Genomic DNA, 18,575 nt, shown 5'->3' with positions numbered 1-18,575 from the left:
AAATATCCATTAGGCACTTTATCTCCACTTTTCGAATATTTTCTTCATTTGTACTTAAAATAAATGCCTCTCCAAGCTGATATGCAATGGGAAAAAGGAAGAAGAATGAGTTCATAACTTTGAGAGAACATTGCCAGAATGTTCTGAGAATGTTTCCTGTTAGCTTGGATTAATAAACATTAGTCGGGATAGATGGCTAAAATGTTTGTCAGCTTATGTACCTCATGGGGCTTGAAATTGTATAAATACATTTATTGTGAGTAAATTATTTGTTAAAAATTTATTTAATTTAGTAATTTATTTTAATTTCAATTACAGTACACTTTATTTCTACATCTTCCAAATTGGTAACACTTTACAATAACAGTACATGAATAACCATGAACTAATACCTGAGTTAATAGTTACTTCAACATGAACTCATGATTAGTTAAGATATGAACTAATGAAGAGTGATCCTTAACTACGACAGGAGTCATAGGGATTCATGCATGAAAACAGAAGCCTTAACTATGCGTTAATACATGTTTGATAATTAATGCATTAATTAACATTTAGGGTAAACTAAATCAAACAGTCTCTATAAGAAGGAATAATACATATTTGGACTTTGAAATAAATTTAAAGAATTTATTATTGTCAGAATTTTAACTACTGACATCAGCAGCTTCATTATAAACATTACTGAAAGGCACAGGATTAGTTTGTAATTATTTTCACTGACCCTCCTTATCAAACATATAAAATACTAAATACACTATCAAACTAAACTACTGTGACTTACATCAGCTCCTGAGGAATCGGTTCCCAAAAAAATAACCAAACAGGAAACATGAACTAAGGTCAGGGAGCGTTTGCTGGGATCAGATTCAGAAGTTCACTCTCCATCCAGACGCAGGCCGTGATCATACTGAACCTCCATTCTCTGACTTTTTGAAAAGTCACACATCATCACTTAACTGGGCTGAGTACTTATATAGTTGTGTTAGTGCATGTGTGTTTGATAGTAAGTTAATGATAATCATGAGCTGAATTTGGTAAGTAGTTAACAGTGAATTAATTATGATTGTGCCCCTTCAAGTAAAGTCATGACATAAGTATACATTAACAAACCATTAGTTGATGTTAGTATATGCTCAGTTAATAATGAGTTAATTATGATTGTGCCCCCTCAAGTAAAGTCATGACATGATGCACATATCACACATCATTAACTAATATATGAATAACCACTAAGAGTGCCATCCTTATTCCTTTACACCCCGGTACAAAAAAAACTTAAATAAAAAGTATTTGTATTTTATTTATATAATTAAACATATATGGACTTGAAAGCAAGCCATAAACATACCTGTAAAGACACACATAAGGCACATTTACATGTAAAATAGCGCGCGCCCACAAGCTAATGCTAATCAAAGCATATACATTTAAACGACAAAAATACAAATACAGTTAATAACTGCACATAACCTCCTGAAAACCCCAATAAAACATACATGTAAACATGTCTTTAATTATTAATTTGGCTTACCAAAGCAGTCAACATTTATTAGTTTAAAATGCCAGCAACACAACAAACGCGCCAAGAGAGCACCTAACGTGCGCCACTAATGAGTGTCCCACCAGAAGCAAACCCTTCATACTTTAGTTCCGGGAATCAACTATGACTATTTAGCTATGACTAAATATAAATGAACTATAAAAATCAGAAAACAGTTTAGATCAAATTAAATTTATTAGTGGTAGTTAGTCTATTTTCCACATTTGATTAGTCAGATCTATGTAATTAATGGCTAAATAATCATGTGCCATTGCAATTATTTGTCACAAAGCTGCAGATGGCAGATTATGATATTACAGTGTAAATTATCACAGTATTAAATCACGTTTAATTCCAATTCAGAGTACTTCTTGTTTACTCTTATGGAGGCTGATTTATTTAGTTCACCCCTAAATGTTAATTAATGCATTAATTATCAAACATGTATTAACGCTGCTGTTTTCATGCATGAATCCTTATGACTCCTGTCGTAGTTAAGGATCACTCTTCATTAGTTCATATCTTAACTAATCATGAGTTCATGTTGAAGTAACTATTAATTTAGGTATTAGTTCATGGTTATTCATGTACTGTTATTGTAAAGTGTTACCTCTAAATTTTCAATGAAGACATTCTTGTTCAAATATCCAGAGGATGTGTTATTAGAAATACTTGACGTTTTGCTGTATATTGGTGTCATATATTGCATTAGCTTTAACATTTTATAAAATAGATGACTCCAGATTCTGACAGGATGAGTTGCATCTGATTGTAACAGACAAGCCTGTTACAAACCCTGCGTTCCATTCGGAAGGGCTCACCCCTATGCCCTAATCCCTTCAGAGGGTTTACCCTCCAGAGTGAGAGCTTCGAAGGGATGAAGGGTGTAGGGGTAAAAAAAACTGTTCTTTTGGAACGCACTTCAGCGTCATCTTAACGAGACAATCAAGGATGATAAATTGTGCAAGCTACGCCTTTTGTTTAACGTTATTATTTATTTATTTATTTATTTTAGGTTTACCGCATGTAGGCTATATTGTATCTATGTATTTGAAACATTTGAATGGACTGATAAATGAGCTGTAAAGTATATATTTTTTTTGAAGTACAATGTCATTTTGACCATAATAATGTACCAAATCTAACTCGTATAAATATTACAGTAGTACAGAAAAATATTATACATACCTTTATAGTTAAAATCGAACTCCTAACCTCCTGTACCCATTCTGTGACGTCAAACAACTTCCCTGTGCAAAGGATCATGGGGGCCCGAAGTGTCCATCAGTTGTTCCCTTCGAAATCCTTCATTCCGAAGGGCCCTTTGAAGTAGCCAGTTTTGAGCACTTTGGTTTGGAACGACCCTTCAATATGGCGGCCATGATTATTTTCACTCCGAAGTGCCCTTCGGAGGGCGATATATCCCGTTTGGAACGCACCTTAAGTCTTTTGTCTGCAGTTTTCTTCCTCACTGCTAGGGGTGCTATAGCACCTAATTGAGCTCCTTAAGTAAAGGTGAGGTTTTAGAGGAAGTGAGCAGAACAGCAGCAGTAGGAAGCATGGCTATACTGCATTTGTGCTATGTCTGTTTGAGAAATGTTCTATTTCAAGCTCAACTTAAAAAGGACCCTTTATCGGTGACTTTAACACCGCATGGTGAGAGCTCAATATGGACTTTAAGCCCAGATGGATGTAAGTTTGTGGTTTTTGGCTTACTTATGGCTGTACTTGATGGGGAAACGTCTGGAGCTTGAACTATTATTGGTTGAATCGAATTCATCGTCAATAATTGGATTAATCATCATCTAAGGGACAACTACTACTTTGGACATTGTTTGATGAACTTTATACCCTCAGTTAAGACTCTCTCTCTCACACACACACCACCATTTTCACATTACAAAACTGTGTAACCTATTGCCCAACTTCTGCAATGCACCTATCCATTATATTGTTTTGAATGTGATTTGTCTTTTTCTTGCATTTCCGCTTTGTGTGGTGACTATTTTTTATTTTCATGGTTGTATAAAAGAATGGTTGATTTATTTTGTGAGCATCTTTACCTTCTTAATCTGTGGTTAGGCAAACTGAATCCCCCCTTTATTAAGTGGTGTAACTAGTTTTATGTTAAAAACACATGAGACGGTTATAGTTTGGTGGCCCGTACGGGGACTTTTGCATTTATTGGCTGTTTAAGAAGGTTAGGATATGGCAAGCCAACACTCTGAGACAGGGGATGAGTATGAGCCCATTCAAGACTTCACCGGTGAACCATTTGTGGTTAGAAGAGAACCAATCAAAGAACTCATTAACACATTCCGTGAGTTATACATTGATTTTGAAGAGGAAAATGCAGCAGTTGATGATGCAGAGGATATTGATGATGTTGATCCTTTTCCACCACCACCTCCTGAAGTGGTAGACAGATATGAGCTCAAGTCAAGTCAAATTTATTTATATAGCGCTTTTACAATTGGTAATTGTTCAAAGCAGCTTTACATATTAGAAGCACAGAAAAAGAGAAGTGGTTAAAAATAAGCTGTACAACCAAGCGTGGTGATATGTAACATATACAAGATGGTGCTACATTAAGCCAATGTCGGCTGACTCCCAGGGGTGGAAAAAAACCCCTAGGAGAAAAACCCAGCGTGCTAGCACTGGGAAAAAAGTCCTAGGAGGGAAAAAACCCCTTGGAAGATATATATAATATATGTAAATGGATATGGAGATCAAAATCTGAATTATACATTTTTATTATAGAGATTAAAAATAGATTATATATAAATATATGTAAGCGGATACGGGGATTAAAAATCTGAATTATAGATGCAGCCAGAACTGGGTCTGTAGACCCATTGTCTCCTGGGCTACGTTGTAGTCAGGTCCAGACACAGGTTCTCCATCTGATCTGGATACGGCCTGCATCCAGCACCCGGCAAACCTCAGGATAAGCAGAGAGACAGATATTAGCGGAGATGCCATTCTTATTCTGATGTACAGGTATATCTAGTGTTATAGGAAATGTTCTCGGTTCCGGCCGACCTAAATATTGCAGCGTAACAATCCTTTAACGGATTTGAAAAATGTGTTATGTGTACGCAAGAGCAAAGAGATGTGTTTTTAGTAGATTTAAACTGACAGAGTGTGTCTGCTTCCCGAACAATGCTAGGAAGATTGTTCCAGAGTTTAGGTGCTAAATAGGAAAAGGATCTGCCGCCTTCAGTTGATTTTGATATTCTGGGTATTATCAACTGGCCTGAATTCTGATATCGCAATAAACGTGAAGGACTATAATGCACCAAGAGCTCACTTAGATACTGGGGAGCTAAACCATTTAGAGCTTTATAAGTAAGTAGCAAGATTTTAAAATCTATACGATGTTTAATAGGGAGCCTATGTAATGTTGACAGAACTGGGCTAATATGGTCATACTTTCTGGTTCTAGTAAGAACTCTAGCTGCCGCATTTTGGACCAACTGTAGTTTGTTTAAAAGCCGAGCAGAACAACCACCGAGTAGAGCGTTACAATAATCTAGTCTTGAGGTCATGAATGCATGAACCAACTGTTCCGCATTTGTCATTGAGAGCATATGCCGTAATTTAGATATATTTTTTAGATGGAAGAAGGCGGTTTTACAGATACTAGAAACATGACTTTCAAATGAAAGATTGGTATCAAAGAGCACACCCAGGTTCCTAACTGAGGACGAAGATTTAATGGAGCACCCGTCAAGTGTTAGAGAGTATTCAAGGTTTTTTCGTGAGGAAGTTTTTGGTCCAAAGATTAGGATATCAGTTTTTTCTGAATTTAATAATAAGAAATTTCTTGTCATCCAGTTTTTAATATCAGCTATGCATTCTGTTAGTTTTGTGAATTTGTAGGTTTCGTCAGGGCACGAGGAAATATAGAGCTGGGTATCATCAGCGTAACAATGAAAACTAACGCCATGCTTCCTAATGATATCTCCCAAGGGTAGCATGTACAGAGTGAAAAGCAACGGTCCTAGTACTGAGCCTTGTGGTACTCCATATTTAACCTGTGATCGATACGACATCTCTTCATTAACTACTACAGACTGATAACGGTCAGATAAGTACGATTTGAACCATGCCAAAGCAATTCCACTAATGCCAATATAGTTTTCAAGTCTTTTTAGAAGAATGTTGTGATCGATAGTGTCAAAAATAGCACTGAGATCTAATAACACTAATAGAGAAATACAGCCACGATCGGATGATAAGAGTAGATCGTTTGTAACTCTAACGAGAGCAGTCTCAGTACTATGGTTTGGTCTAAATCCTGACTGGAAATCCTCACAGATTCCATTTCTTTCTAAAAAGGAACACAGTTGTGTTGAAACTGCCTTTTCTAGTATCTTTGACAGAAAAGGTAGATTCGAGATTGGCCTGTAATTTACTAAATCTCTCGGATCTAGTTGAGGTTTTTTAATAAGAGGTTTAATAATAGCCTGCTTAAAGGTTTTTGGCACGTATCCTAGTGTTAAGGATGAATTAATTATATCAAGAAGTGGACCTACGACCTCTGGAAGCATTTCTTTCAGTAGTTTAGTCGGCATTGGGTCTAACATACATGTTGTTGATTTTGATGATTTGATAAGTTTAGATAATTCTTCCTCTCCTATAGCGGCGAATGATTCTAGTTTTACCTCAGGGACACTACAGTGCACTGTCTGAAGCGAAACTGTAGACGGTTGCATGTTTATAATTTTCTCTCTAATATTATCAATCTTGCAAGTAAAGAAGTTCTTAAAGTCATTACTGCTGTGCTCTATGGAAACGTCAGCAGTTGAATCTCTGTTTCTAGTTAATTTAGCCACTGTGTCAAATAAATACCTAGGATTATGTTTGTTTTCTATTAAGAGATTTGAAAAATAAGTAGATCTAGCATTTCTTATAGCCGTTCTGTACTCAATCATTTTTTCTTTCCACGAAAGGCGAAAAACTTCTAGTTTTGTTTTCTTCCAACTACGTTCAGCTTTTCTAACAGCTCGTTTTAGAGCCCGAGTGTGCTCATCATACCACAGCATTGGATTAGTTTCCTTAATCTTCTTTAGACGTAAAGGAGCGACTGCATCTAATGTGCTGGAAAAGAGAGAGCCAATAGTTTCTGTTGCAGCATCGAGTTCTTCTAAGTTGTCAGGTATACTAAGGCGATGAAACTGCACGAGGAGATTATTTATAAAGCAATCTTTAGTGGTAGACGTGATGGTTCTACAATATTTATGGCTGGGTGGTGGTTTTGCAGCCTTGGCTAATTGTATTATACACGAGACTAGATAATGATCTGATATATCATCGCTCTGCTGTAGAATTTCAACAGCATCAATATCAATTAAATGCGACAGTATTAGATCTAGGGTATGATTACGACAATGAGTGGGTGTTGTCTAAGTCCAATAGAGTTTAAAATGTCTGCAAATGCCAATCCAAATGCGTCTTTATTATTATCTACATGGATATTAAAATCACCAACAACAAGGACTTTATCCGCAGCCAGTACTAACTCTGATAGGAAATCAGCAAATTATTTGATAAAGTCAGTATGGTGCCCTGGTGGCCTGTATACAGTAGCCAGCACAAATGTCATCTTACATAATGTTACATAAAGCCCCATAACTTCAATGGAATTATATTTGAAATTCTTTTGAGTGATTCTGAATATATTACTATAAATTACAGCAACACCTCCCCCTTTCTCTTTCTGTCGAGGATTGTGTCGATAATCATAACCTTGAGGACTATATTCATTTAAAGTAATGTAATCGTCTGGTTTTAGCCAGGTTTCTGTCAAACACAGCAAGTCTAGTTTATTGTCTGTGATAATTTCATTTACAATAAGTGCTTTTGAAGAAATAGATCTAATATTCAGTAACCCAAGCTTTATCGTTTGTTTATCTGATTTATCTGTGATTTTCATTTTTTGAACATCAATTAAATTTTTACCCTTAAAAGGTTTCTGAAGTTTTTTGTATTTACTAGTTCGAGGTACAGACACAGTCTCTATGTGATAATATCTAGGTGAAAGAGTTTCTATGTGCTGTGAATTATTTGAGTTCTGTGACGTGAGGCGGCTAGCAGACGGTCGGTTTAGCCAGTTTGTCTGCGTCCTGATCTGGGCCCTGGTTTGTCATGTTTCAGCTCTAAGACTATTTGCCAAATTTCTAGATAGAAGAGCAGCACCATCCCGGGAGGGATGAATACCATCTCTTTTCAACAGATCAGGTCTGCCCCAAAAGCTTTTCCAATTGTCTATGAAACCTATATTATTCTGCGCACACCACTTAGACAGCCAGCCATTGAGTGATGATAACCTGCTAACTATCTCATCACTCCGACGAACAGGAAGATGGCCAGAACAAATTACTTTTGCTGACATTGAATTTGTGAGTTCACACACCTCTTTAATGTTAATTTTAGTGATCTCCGACTGGCGAAGTCAAACATCATTTGTGCCGACGTGGATAATGATTTTAGAATATTTACATTTAGCATTAGCCAGCACTTTTAAATTTGCTTTGATGTCAGGTGCTCTGGCCCCCGGCAAACATGTGACTATGGTGGCTGGTGTCTCTATTTTCACGTTCCGTGTAATAGAATCACCAATTACTAGGGCACTTTCAACAGGATTCTCAGTGGGTGCATCACTGAGTGGGGAGAACCTGTTTGATGTTCTAATCGGAACGGAAGAGTGGTGTTTGTTCTTGCCATTATGCCGCCTCACAGTCACCCAGTTAGCCTGCTGCGTGGCTTCTACAACCGGAACCGAATGTGCAGTGTTTACTAGGCTAGTCGCATCCAAAGCAGTATCTAAGGCCCTTTCATTCTCACTATCCTCAATTAAAGTTTGGATGCGTGTCTCTAATTCTGAGAATATTCATTCAGCCTGACAATATCCCTGCATTTATCACATGTGTAAGTCTCACTGCTGACAGAAAGAGCTAAGCTGTACATGTTGCATTTACTACACATGATAATCGTCAGACATGACTGACCGTGTGTTTGATGAACGCCGTCCGAAAAACTGCAACGCACACGGGACTCGCTGGCTGGATGTCTCGGTCGCTTGCCGGTGCCTGGGGCGAGGGTGATGTGCGGGACGCTGTACCTCGCGGTGGATCGATGAATGCCGGGCAGCAACGTCTCCACAGCTTCCCGATCTGGCGAGGACAGATCAGAATAACATACATCGGATAAATCCGCCATTCAATCGACAAGGAAGGTTGGTTTAAAGTAAAAAAGAAAGTAGACGGTAGCTAGCAGGCTAGCAGGCTATGGCTAACACTAGGTGATTACGCTGGTGGATTGCTAGTAATAAATCGTTCCGTTTAGTAATACTATGCAATAGGTTAAGTAATCTAGTGAAAATAAGAAAGTTATATTATGTGAATAGGAATAAAGAGAAGGATTTAGGATAAACTCCACGAAGCTCCGAGCGTAGGTCAGACAGCAGACAAGCAGCAGCGTTGAGCAGCGTTGAACCGGAAGTCTCGATTCACATTCTCGATGCTCACCCCAAACGCTTCCATTGCAGAACAATTGAGACAATTGATAGGCCAGGTCACAACCCTTGAGACACAAGTGGAAGACTGTGTTAAAAAGGTGAATAATAGTTTTTCTCAGTCTGAAATAGAATGTAAATGCAGGAAAGTGGAAGAAAAGCTGACTTACCGCATTGAAAGAGAGTGTGAAAGGATTCAACAAAAACTTGAATTTAGCATTAGAGATTTGGGGTAGTCAATGGTGGATTGTCTAAAGAGACGAGATATTCAAATTGACAGCAAATTCAAGTCCCTTATTCCTCCCATGTCTACTCCTATACAGCCATCTCCAAGCCCGTATGTTGCCCCACCAATTCATAAAGTCCAAAATCAAACCTATCAGTTGTTAGATGAGTTTGACTTTGTTGCACCTATCAGAAACAGCACGGCTATTAATTCCCAACCTCCATTGAAAATAGAGTTTCAGAGTTTTGGTAGCAGTGATGATCCAGTTGCATTTATAGAACAATGGGAAGAATACCTAGCTATTCGACCACTTTCAGATTATGAAAAGTTAGCTTCTCTCGACTCTGTCTTGAAGGACACTGCAAAGGACTGGTGGCTTGCTGAAAGAAGAAATGTTCACACATGGCAAGAATTTAAAGATGTTTTCCTATGTTCCTTCTTAAGTGAAGATTATGAAGATGAAACAGCAAGACGTCTGATAGAAAGGAAACAAGGGGTGCAAGAAAGTATAAGAGATTTTGCTTTCCATTACAGAGCCCTCTGTCTGAGATGGAAACGGGATATGCCTGAGTGAGAAATCTTGCAAGCTATCCTGAGAAATTGTAACCCTCGGTTGGCTAGCTTGCTACGAGGTTCAATACAGAATGTTGCAGAGTTAGTGAGAATTTGTACCCAAATTGAAAGAGACTTTGGAGAAGCTAGAAGGTATTGGAGTAATGTCAACACAGAGTCTCAAAAGAAGAAAGTCCAGCCTAATATGGATTCAGGTCCTAAGTCATCACTTGCTAACACTCGTGTTGTACAGTGTGTCCAACAACCGGTACAACCACAGTTCAAAATGATCACCTTACCAATATTGCTTCGTAACAGATTTTTCCAAGCCGTAGTAGATACAGGAAGTACGCTATCGTTAATTCAAGAGTCATGCTGGAAGCAGTTGCATCATAGAGAACAGTGGAAGTCCAATAAAGGTCAAACTTTTATGCTGGCAAATGGACAAATGCAGACTGCCATAGGAATGTCTGAGTGTGAATGTAATCTGCAGGGTAAACAACTCAAGCTGACATTGTATGTGATGAAAGATTCGGATTTTACTGTCCCGATTATCCTTGGGATGGATTTCTTGATTTCATCTGGAATTGTACTTGATTTCAAGAACGCACAGTACAGCTTGCCATTTAACGATGATGGGGATTCTGTTGAAGTATTTCCTCTTCTGTTTCCTGAATCATCTCCTTCACCTTCTGTGCAGTTTTATCTTGCCTTACCTAGTCCAAAAATATCTGAAGAACTTTCACAATCTGTTCAACAGCTAATCATGAACACTGATACCACAGTTCAATTTAAATCCCAGTTGGAGAATTTGATGAAGGATTGGCCATCTGTTTGCACCCATGAAGTTGGACATTCCAAGATTGTCAGTCATCGTATAATTACCACGGATGAGGTATCGGTCAGGAAAAGAGCCTACAGAGTGTCATTAGATAAGCAGCAGTTCATTAACAAAGAGATTCAAGAACTACTAGATAAAAACATCATCCGTCCTTCTGTGTCACCATGGGCTTCACCAGTGGTGGTTGTACCTAAAAAAAAGATGGAGGTTCACGACTCTGTGTGGATTACCGTGGGCTTAACACAAAGACACACTTAGATGGCTACCCCATGCCACAAATTCAAGAGATACTGGAATCATTGCATGGAGCCTCAATTTTCAGTACATTGGACTTAAAAAGTGGTTACTGGCAAGTTGAGATGGAACCTGAAAGCATTCCTAAAACTGCATTCGTTACTTCGGCTGGGCAATTTGAATTCTTACGTCTCCCTTTTGGATTTAAAAATGCCGCTGCCTCTTTCCAAAGATTAATGGAATATGTGATAAAAGACATTAAAGGACAATGTTGCTTTGTATGCATCAATGATATTGTTGTATATTCCAAAAATGAGCAGGCGCATTTACAGCATTTGAAGCAAGTCTTCAATTGTTTGCATCAAGCAGGACTGACTTTGAATCTCAAGAAATGCAACCTTGTTAAGACTGATCCTGCCAAAGTAGCAGCCATCTGTGGTTTTCCGGTACCACAAGCACTCAAGGAAGTACAAAGATTTTTGGGATTGGCAGGTTGGTATCACAGATTTATACCAAATTTTTCAGAAAAAGCTGCACCGCTTCATGCTCTAAAGAAGAAGCAATCCACTTGGACATGGACTAAGGCATGTCAAGAGGCTTTTGAAAGGATCAAAAGTGACTTAACTAAAGCTCCAGTTTTAACTCCTCCTGATTTTGACAAGTCTTTTAAGGTCCAAACAGATGCAAGTGATATTAGCCTTGGAGCTGTTTTGACACAGGAGTCAGATGGAGAGGAACATGTAATTGCTTACGGGTCTAGACTTCTTCATGGAGCAGAGTCCTCATATTCCGTGTCAGAAAAGGAATGTTTAGCTGTGGTGTGGGCCATTGAAAAATGGAGACCATATTTGGAGGGCAGACCATTTGAGGTGATTACAGATCACGCTGCATTGACCTGGGTTTTCCAACATCCCAAACCTTCATCAAGACTGACGCGATGGACCATTCGTCTACAAGGATATGAGTTCAGCGTCAGGTATAGAAAGGGACAGTGTAACGTGGTACCAGATACCTTGTCACGCAGCCTAGATACTACTCCACCTCATCTGTTAGCTATGGTCAAATCTACCAGCTCTTCTGTAACTCCATCCAACTTACCGGTAGACTGGTCTGATATTGCTACTGCACAGTCTGCTGATCCAGAAATTCAGGAGTTATGCAACAAGGCTGCTTGCCAGCCCAATCCTGATCCTTCCCGAATGCATTATGTCCTGGAAAATGGCTTCCTTTTTCGTAGTGTCCCAGACGGTCGGAAAGGATCAAAGCTCCAACTAGTAATACCTGCTTGTCTTCGAGGTGAGTTTCTCAAGTATGCCCATGATAATCCCTTAAGTGGGCACCTGGGTCGGCTTAAAACATTACTACGACTGATGGAAGTTGCTTACTGGCCAAGTTTAAGAGCTGACGTATGGAAATACTGTAAGGAATGTGAAACGTGTCAAAAGTATAAACCATCATTTTCCAAGCTGTCAGGTTACTTGCAATCAACACCAGTGGTAGAACCTGGGTACATGCTGGGTGTGGATTTGATGGGCCCCTTCCCTAAGAGCTCTAAACAACATGAGCATCTTTTAGTTTTAGTCAACTACTGTTCAAAGTGGGTGGAGCTTTTTCCATTGAGAGTGGCCAAAGCACCACAAATTGCCCGTATTTTAGTTGAGGAGATTTTTACAAGGTGGGGAACTCCTGTCTATTTGGTATCTGACCGAGGAGCACAGTTCACATCCCATTTGCTAAGTCTTGTCTGCAAACACTGGGGAGTTATCCAGAAATTAACTACAGCATACCACCCTCAAACTAATCTCACCGAACGGATTAACAGGACTTTGAAGACCATGATCGCTTCATATGTGGGAAATAACCATCGTCATTGGGATAAATGGTTACCCGAATTCAGGTATGCCATTAATACCGCCTGGCAGGAGAGCGCTGGCTACACACCTGCCAAAATTGCCCTGGGTCATAAGTTGAAAGGCCCTCTGGAGAGAGCCTTACCCAGACCACCCACTCCTGATAATCCTGTTTATGACATTGTGGAGAGACAAGAAGGCATAATCCGTCTAGTCAAGGAGAATGTGGAGAGGGCTCAGGCAAAGCAGAAACATTTCTATGATTTGCGAAGAAAACGGGCCGTCTTCCAAGAAGGGGAGGTTGTCTGGGCTCGTACTCACCCCTTGTCAAAAGCTGAAGATGCGGTCATGGCAAAACTGTCTCCTAGATGGAAAGGCCCTGCTAAAGTTCATAAACGTCTAGGTCCAGTTAATTATGCCATTTCATTCCTTGATAATCCGGACACTGTTGATTCTTATCATGTTCAAAATTTGAAACCTTTTTATGGATGTATTAAGTCTTCTAATGAGGAGGGGGATATGTAACAGACAAGCCTGTTACTAAGTCTTTTGTCTGCAGTTTTCTTCCTCACTGCTAGAGGTGCTATAGCACCTAATTGAGCTCCTTAAGTAAAGGTGAGGTTTTAGAGGAAGTGAGCAGAACAGCAGCAGTAGGAAGCATGGCTATACTGCATTTGTGCTATGTCCTGGTTGAGAAATGTTCTATTTCAAGCTCAACTTAAAATCAATCAATCAATCAACATTTATTTATACAGCCCTTTACAACACTCAAGGTGAACCAAAGTGCTTTCCAATAAAAACAAAACAATGTAAACAAAAATTAAAAAGCAACAAGAAAATGAATAAAAAATACACAAAATGCCAGCACAACTGCTAGATATTAAAAGCCAGTCTAAATAAATAAGTTTTAAGCTTAGCTTTAAAAAGGCCCAGGTCAGTGATAGTGCGCATATCGGCGGGGAGCTTATTCCAGAGTCTGGGCCCAGCAACAGAAAAAGCCAGGTCACCCCAGTGTTTGCACCGTGACCTTGGGACTTCCAGTAAAAGTTGGTTTGTTGACTTAAGAGCCCTGGTTGGCTGATACAGAGCCAGCATCTCAGTTACATAAAGAGGGGCAAGGCCATTGAGAGCTTTAAAAACAAACAAAAGTATCTTAAAAAACCCTTTATCAGTGACTTTAACACCGCATGGTGAGAGCTCAATATGGACTTTAAGCCCAGATGGATGTAAGCTTGTGGTTTTTGGCTTACTTATGGCTGTACTTGATGGGGAAATGTCTGGAGCTTGAACTATTATTGGTTGAATCGAATTCATTGTCAATAATTGGATTAATCATCATCTAAAGGACAACTACTACTTTGGACATTGTTTGATGAACTTTATACCCTCAGTTAAGACTCTCTCTCACACACACCACCATTTTCACATTACAAAACTGTGTAACCTATTGCCCAACTTCTGCAATGCACCTATCCATTATATTGTTTTAAATGTGATTTGTCTTTTTCTTGCATTTCCGCTTTGTGTGGTGACTATTTTTTGTTTTCATGGTTGTATAAAAGAATGGTTGATTTATTTTGCGAGCATCTTTACCTTCTTAATCTGTGGTTAGGCAAACTGAATCCCCCCTTAATTAAGTGGTGTAACTAGTTTTGTGTTAAAAACACATGAGACGGTTATATGATGAATGCATGTTTGTACACCAATGAGTTGCATTACTTGACAGATGAACAGCTTATTCCATCTATTAAAATGAATGCAATTACTGAACACTGATGTCTTGTTACATTGCTCAACTTGTCCTCCTTGCTTTACGCATTTATAGCTGCTTTACAGTGTAAATAGTGTTGTATCATGTGCTGAACTCACACAGAGACACTAAAGCAGCTCTGATGCAGCATTTCTTTCACACAAAACCAAAGACTAAAAGCTAAACTTAAGACATCAAAACTATGCTGCTGATGTTTCCTTTAGCTACTGCATGTATTACATATTATTGATAAAATCACAGTAAAACTCTGTCTCTCATGGCTGATCGCTTTATTTTTCACACTCTAGTTTTTTTTACTGTGTCAGAAGTGAAAAGCAGCTTTTTGTCTTTGCGCAGCATGTGATCGTGATCACTGGGGTCCGCACTGCAGAAGTCGCTGTCAGTGTAAGAACAAGGCACAGTGTAACCCCATCACCGGAGCATGCATCTGTGCACCTGGCTACCGCGGCTGGCGCTGTGAGGACCTATGTGAGCATTCCACCTATGGCAGCAACTGCCAACAGAAATGTCTGTGCCAGAACAACGCCGCATGCCATCACATCACAGGAGAGTGTGTGTGCAGCCCAGGATACACGGGAGCGTTGTAAGTTTACCTGCATGTTGCACATGCTCAGAAACAGCAATACAGTATGTGACAGTGTCACGGCTAAAGCCTTTGTTTGTATTCCTGTAGCTCAAACTGTTGATTGTGGTACTTGCAACACCAAGGTCATGAGTTAGATTCCCAGGGAATACATGAACTGAAAAATGTTGGATAAAATGTGTTTGGTGTCTGTGTGCAGCTGTGAGGACTTGTGCCCTCCAGGGAAACATGGGCGGCAGTGCGAGGAGCGCTGCCCCTGTCAGAACGGTGGCGTATGTCATCATGTGACTGGAGAATGTTCCTGCCCGGCTGGCTGGATGGTATGTCTGGGTTTTACTGCCCTGCCATGTAGCCCACAATTTGGAATATTAACTGAAAAAGAAAAATGAAATATAAATTTATAAAGATAAATATTCGTGATTCACCATGTTTGGACTTTGACCGTCTAGATGTACCTGAATTTGTTTTAAAACTTCCTGTCTACACTGATTGTTACACATTGTTTGTCTTGGCATCAAAGGGCTCACTGTGTTGACAGTAATGTGTCGATGTTGTTTTCAGGGAGCAGTGTGTGGACAGCCGTGTCCGGCGGGACGCTTTGGTAAGAACTGCTCGCAGGAGTGTCAGTGTCATAATGGAGGAAGCTGTGCTCCATCCACTGGACAGTGTGTGTGTAGCGCAGGCTACACAGGAGAGAGGTCAGTACATGCACCTCAAGACATCAGGCTTTACTGCCGTAAAGGATAACAACACAATGCTGAGCACATCAAGATGTTGAGCTAAATGTGAACATACAAGCACCGTAAAAGTAGCCAACAGACCTTAAATTATGGAATTCCACGAGGATGAAAACGAGGCTGAGAGGGATAAACTTAGAGCCTATACAAAGGCACTACTGCATCACATGCAATTTTCACAAAGTTTTGCTGAACATTTGGCATGTTGTTAAACAACAGTACAATCCACTGAACACACTATAATCCTATCCCTAACAGCCCCGATTTCATTCCTGTCAAAAATTAAATATGGTGTTACCCTGACTTAGGTCTGTATGACTTGTGCGCTATATTCAAGCCTTCTGAAGTCACATGATAGCTTTGAGTGAGGAACAGAGAAACTGAAACATGTATTCAGATGATGCAAAAAGGGCTGTCATTGAAGAACAATAACCAGACTCAGGTTATGAGGAAACTAAAGAGGTGAAACTACTGGAGTCTGATGGCATAGGTCCCAGAGTGTTGAGGCTTCAGTTTTGGAGACAGTCTCAGTGCTCTGGAAAACATCACGTCTGGTTGTTGACCAGTAGAACTGACCTCTCACATTATCAAGATCATGGAGAAGCTGGTTTCTGTAATCTGAGACCCATGATTTGGACTGTTTCTACACTTCGAATACAGCACAAAGTCATGCAGAAGTTCTCAGACAATTCTGCAGTTGTAGGTTGAATTGCTGATGTACAGGAGGTTGGCAGAACAGAAGAACAGAATACTTGAGAACAGAAGAGCGGCCAGTCTTGTTGTGACGCTGGGAATTAAAGGGGACCTATTATGCAAAATTCGCTTTTGCATGGTGTTGGCTATAAATGTGTGTGTACACAACCACCCTATAATGATAAAAATCCAACCACTCCTTTTTTTTAATCCCCATTGTAGCGATACTGCTCAAAGGGGAAATATTAATAATTATTCATAACTCATTATGATTATTATGATTAATTGTTAATATTTGAATCAGTTAATCAGATTAATTTGATGTAGCTACCTTAAAATTACAATGAATCAATCAGTTTCATTCTGTGAACATTCAGTATCGATCATTAATTAATTCTAAGAGAAGGGTATTTTTCATGGCCATAGAAAAATAATAATTATAATAATAATAATAATAATTTCAACACGGCAAAATTTCTCTATGGGGGCTTTTACGAATCTTTGTGTTTCTAGCAGGGAATCTGCATATGAAATTGGTTGAGTTGTTTTGAAGAAACTATTAAAGATTCTTGTCATCCTAATATGTTGCATAGGTATCAACATCTCATATACACAAGCATTTGAATCTCCACGATACGAACCCATAGGCACTAAACTTGGTATAGGTTTGTTTACTTTAACCATTGGTTCTTATCACAAAATACCATACAAAAGACACTGCACAAAACAGTTATAATAATGCACACAATGGCTGGGGTGCATGTCTTTGTAGTCTGACTCACAATGACTGAACTAACCAGAGGCCTGCATAGTTTCAGCTCGTAAAACCATGGCAACTAGTTTTATTAACTTAGGGGGTTCGGGCAGACACCCTGGTTTGCACGTGGTTTTAAGAATATTTGTTAAATATAACAAATATTTGTGTCTGATTTATGTCAGTCATTACACCATAAATCATAATCAGTGTCAGGGTTTTGGTGGGGGAAGGAGCGAGGACTCAAGAATGCAAGGAAGAGAGGGCTTTTATTTAATAATAAAAAAACAAAACAAAACAAAACACAACAAAAACTACCCTGTGGGGGAAAACAGACTTTGACTTTGACTTTGACAAAAACACGAAGGAATATACAACAACGAACCAGCACAGGACTGCAAACACAAGGAGAATAAATAGGAGAGCAAACAAGGCAGGTAATGAGGGAGGACAGGTGGGGCAAATGAACCAATAATGAGGTCACAAGATGGGCGGGGTCAAGACAATAGACATGAGAGCACATGGCACAAAGAAACACATAACAAGCCATGTGCTCACACCAAACATAAAAACACAAGCACATGGCAAATGAAGACAAATCACAAGCCATGTGCTTACACAAGATGAGACATGAACACGCAACTATGAGAACTCATAAGCTGCGTGTTCACACAAAACAAGACAACATGAGAGCACACTAAACAAAACATGAGACAAGAATGCACGGCAAGTGAAAGAACACTCAACAGTGTGCTCACAATAAAAGACAGGACTGGGAGTGCGAGTGTCCAAATCCTGACACGAAACCGAAACCAAACTAGACATGAGTGCCGGGATCCAAACGCTACGCTCCCAACATTAAACAAGACACGCAGACAGGAGAGCGCATGACTCGAGAACACCCGAGACCGTATGCTGACACAAAAACAGGACAAGAATGGGAGTGTCAGAGCTCTGTCACAAAACCAAGAAATAAACTAGACAGAAGTGACAGAACCCTGACAAGCAGTGTCTCAGAACAAGCCGTTTCCAGATCCCTGGCAGTGTGACATCACAATAGCCACAGGCCACGCCCACGAATGTTGACAGAATGTTTACACAGTCCACCATTGCTGCACAGATGAGAATGTCTCCCAAAAGTTTTAGGTGTTCTGTAGCTGGATGGATTAATCCACATAGCTCTCTCAATTTACTCCCTAAATCTGAGCCACTGAAGACGATGTGGATGAATTTTGTTTTCAAAGAAAATGCTTTGTGAACGAATGTCAATTC

The 18,575-nt window shown here is 39.4% G+C and overlaps 1 protein-coding gene across 2 annotated transcripts in view; it reads left to right on the top strand.

Moving 5' to 3' along the window:
• Positions 1-18,575, top strand: part of megf10 (multiple EGF-like-domains 10) — a 143,730-nt gene that overhangs the window by 64,445 nt on the left and 60,710 nt on the right. For both annotated transcript variants that reach the window (XM_067398455.1, XM_067398456.1), the window contains exons 6-8: positions 14,873-15,119; positions 15,319-15,439; positions 15,681-15,817. In XM_067398455.1, the coding sequence (XP_067254556.1) occupies positions 14,873-15,119; positions 15,319-15,439; positions 15,681-15,817 (505 nt within the window). The remainder of the gene's footprint in view (positions 1-14,872; positions 15,120-15,318; positions 15,440-15,680; positions 15,818-18,575) is intronic.

The sequence above is a fragment of the Chanodichthys erythropterus genome, chromosome 10 (assembly GCF_024489055.1).
Source record: "Chanodichthys erythropterus isolate Z2021 chromosome 10, ASM2448905v1, whole genome shotgun sequence".
NCBI lineage: Eukaryota > Metazoa > Chordata > Actinopteri > Cypriniformes > Xenocyprididae > Chanodichthys > Chanodichthys erythropterus.
This window is presented reverse-complemented; position numbering and strand designations above follow the sequence as displayed.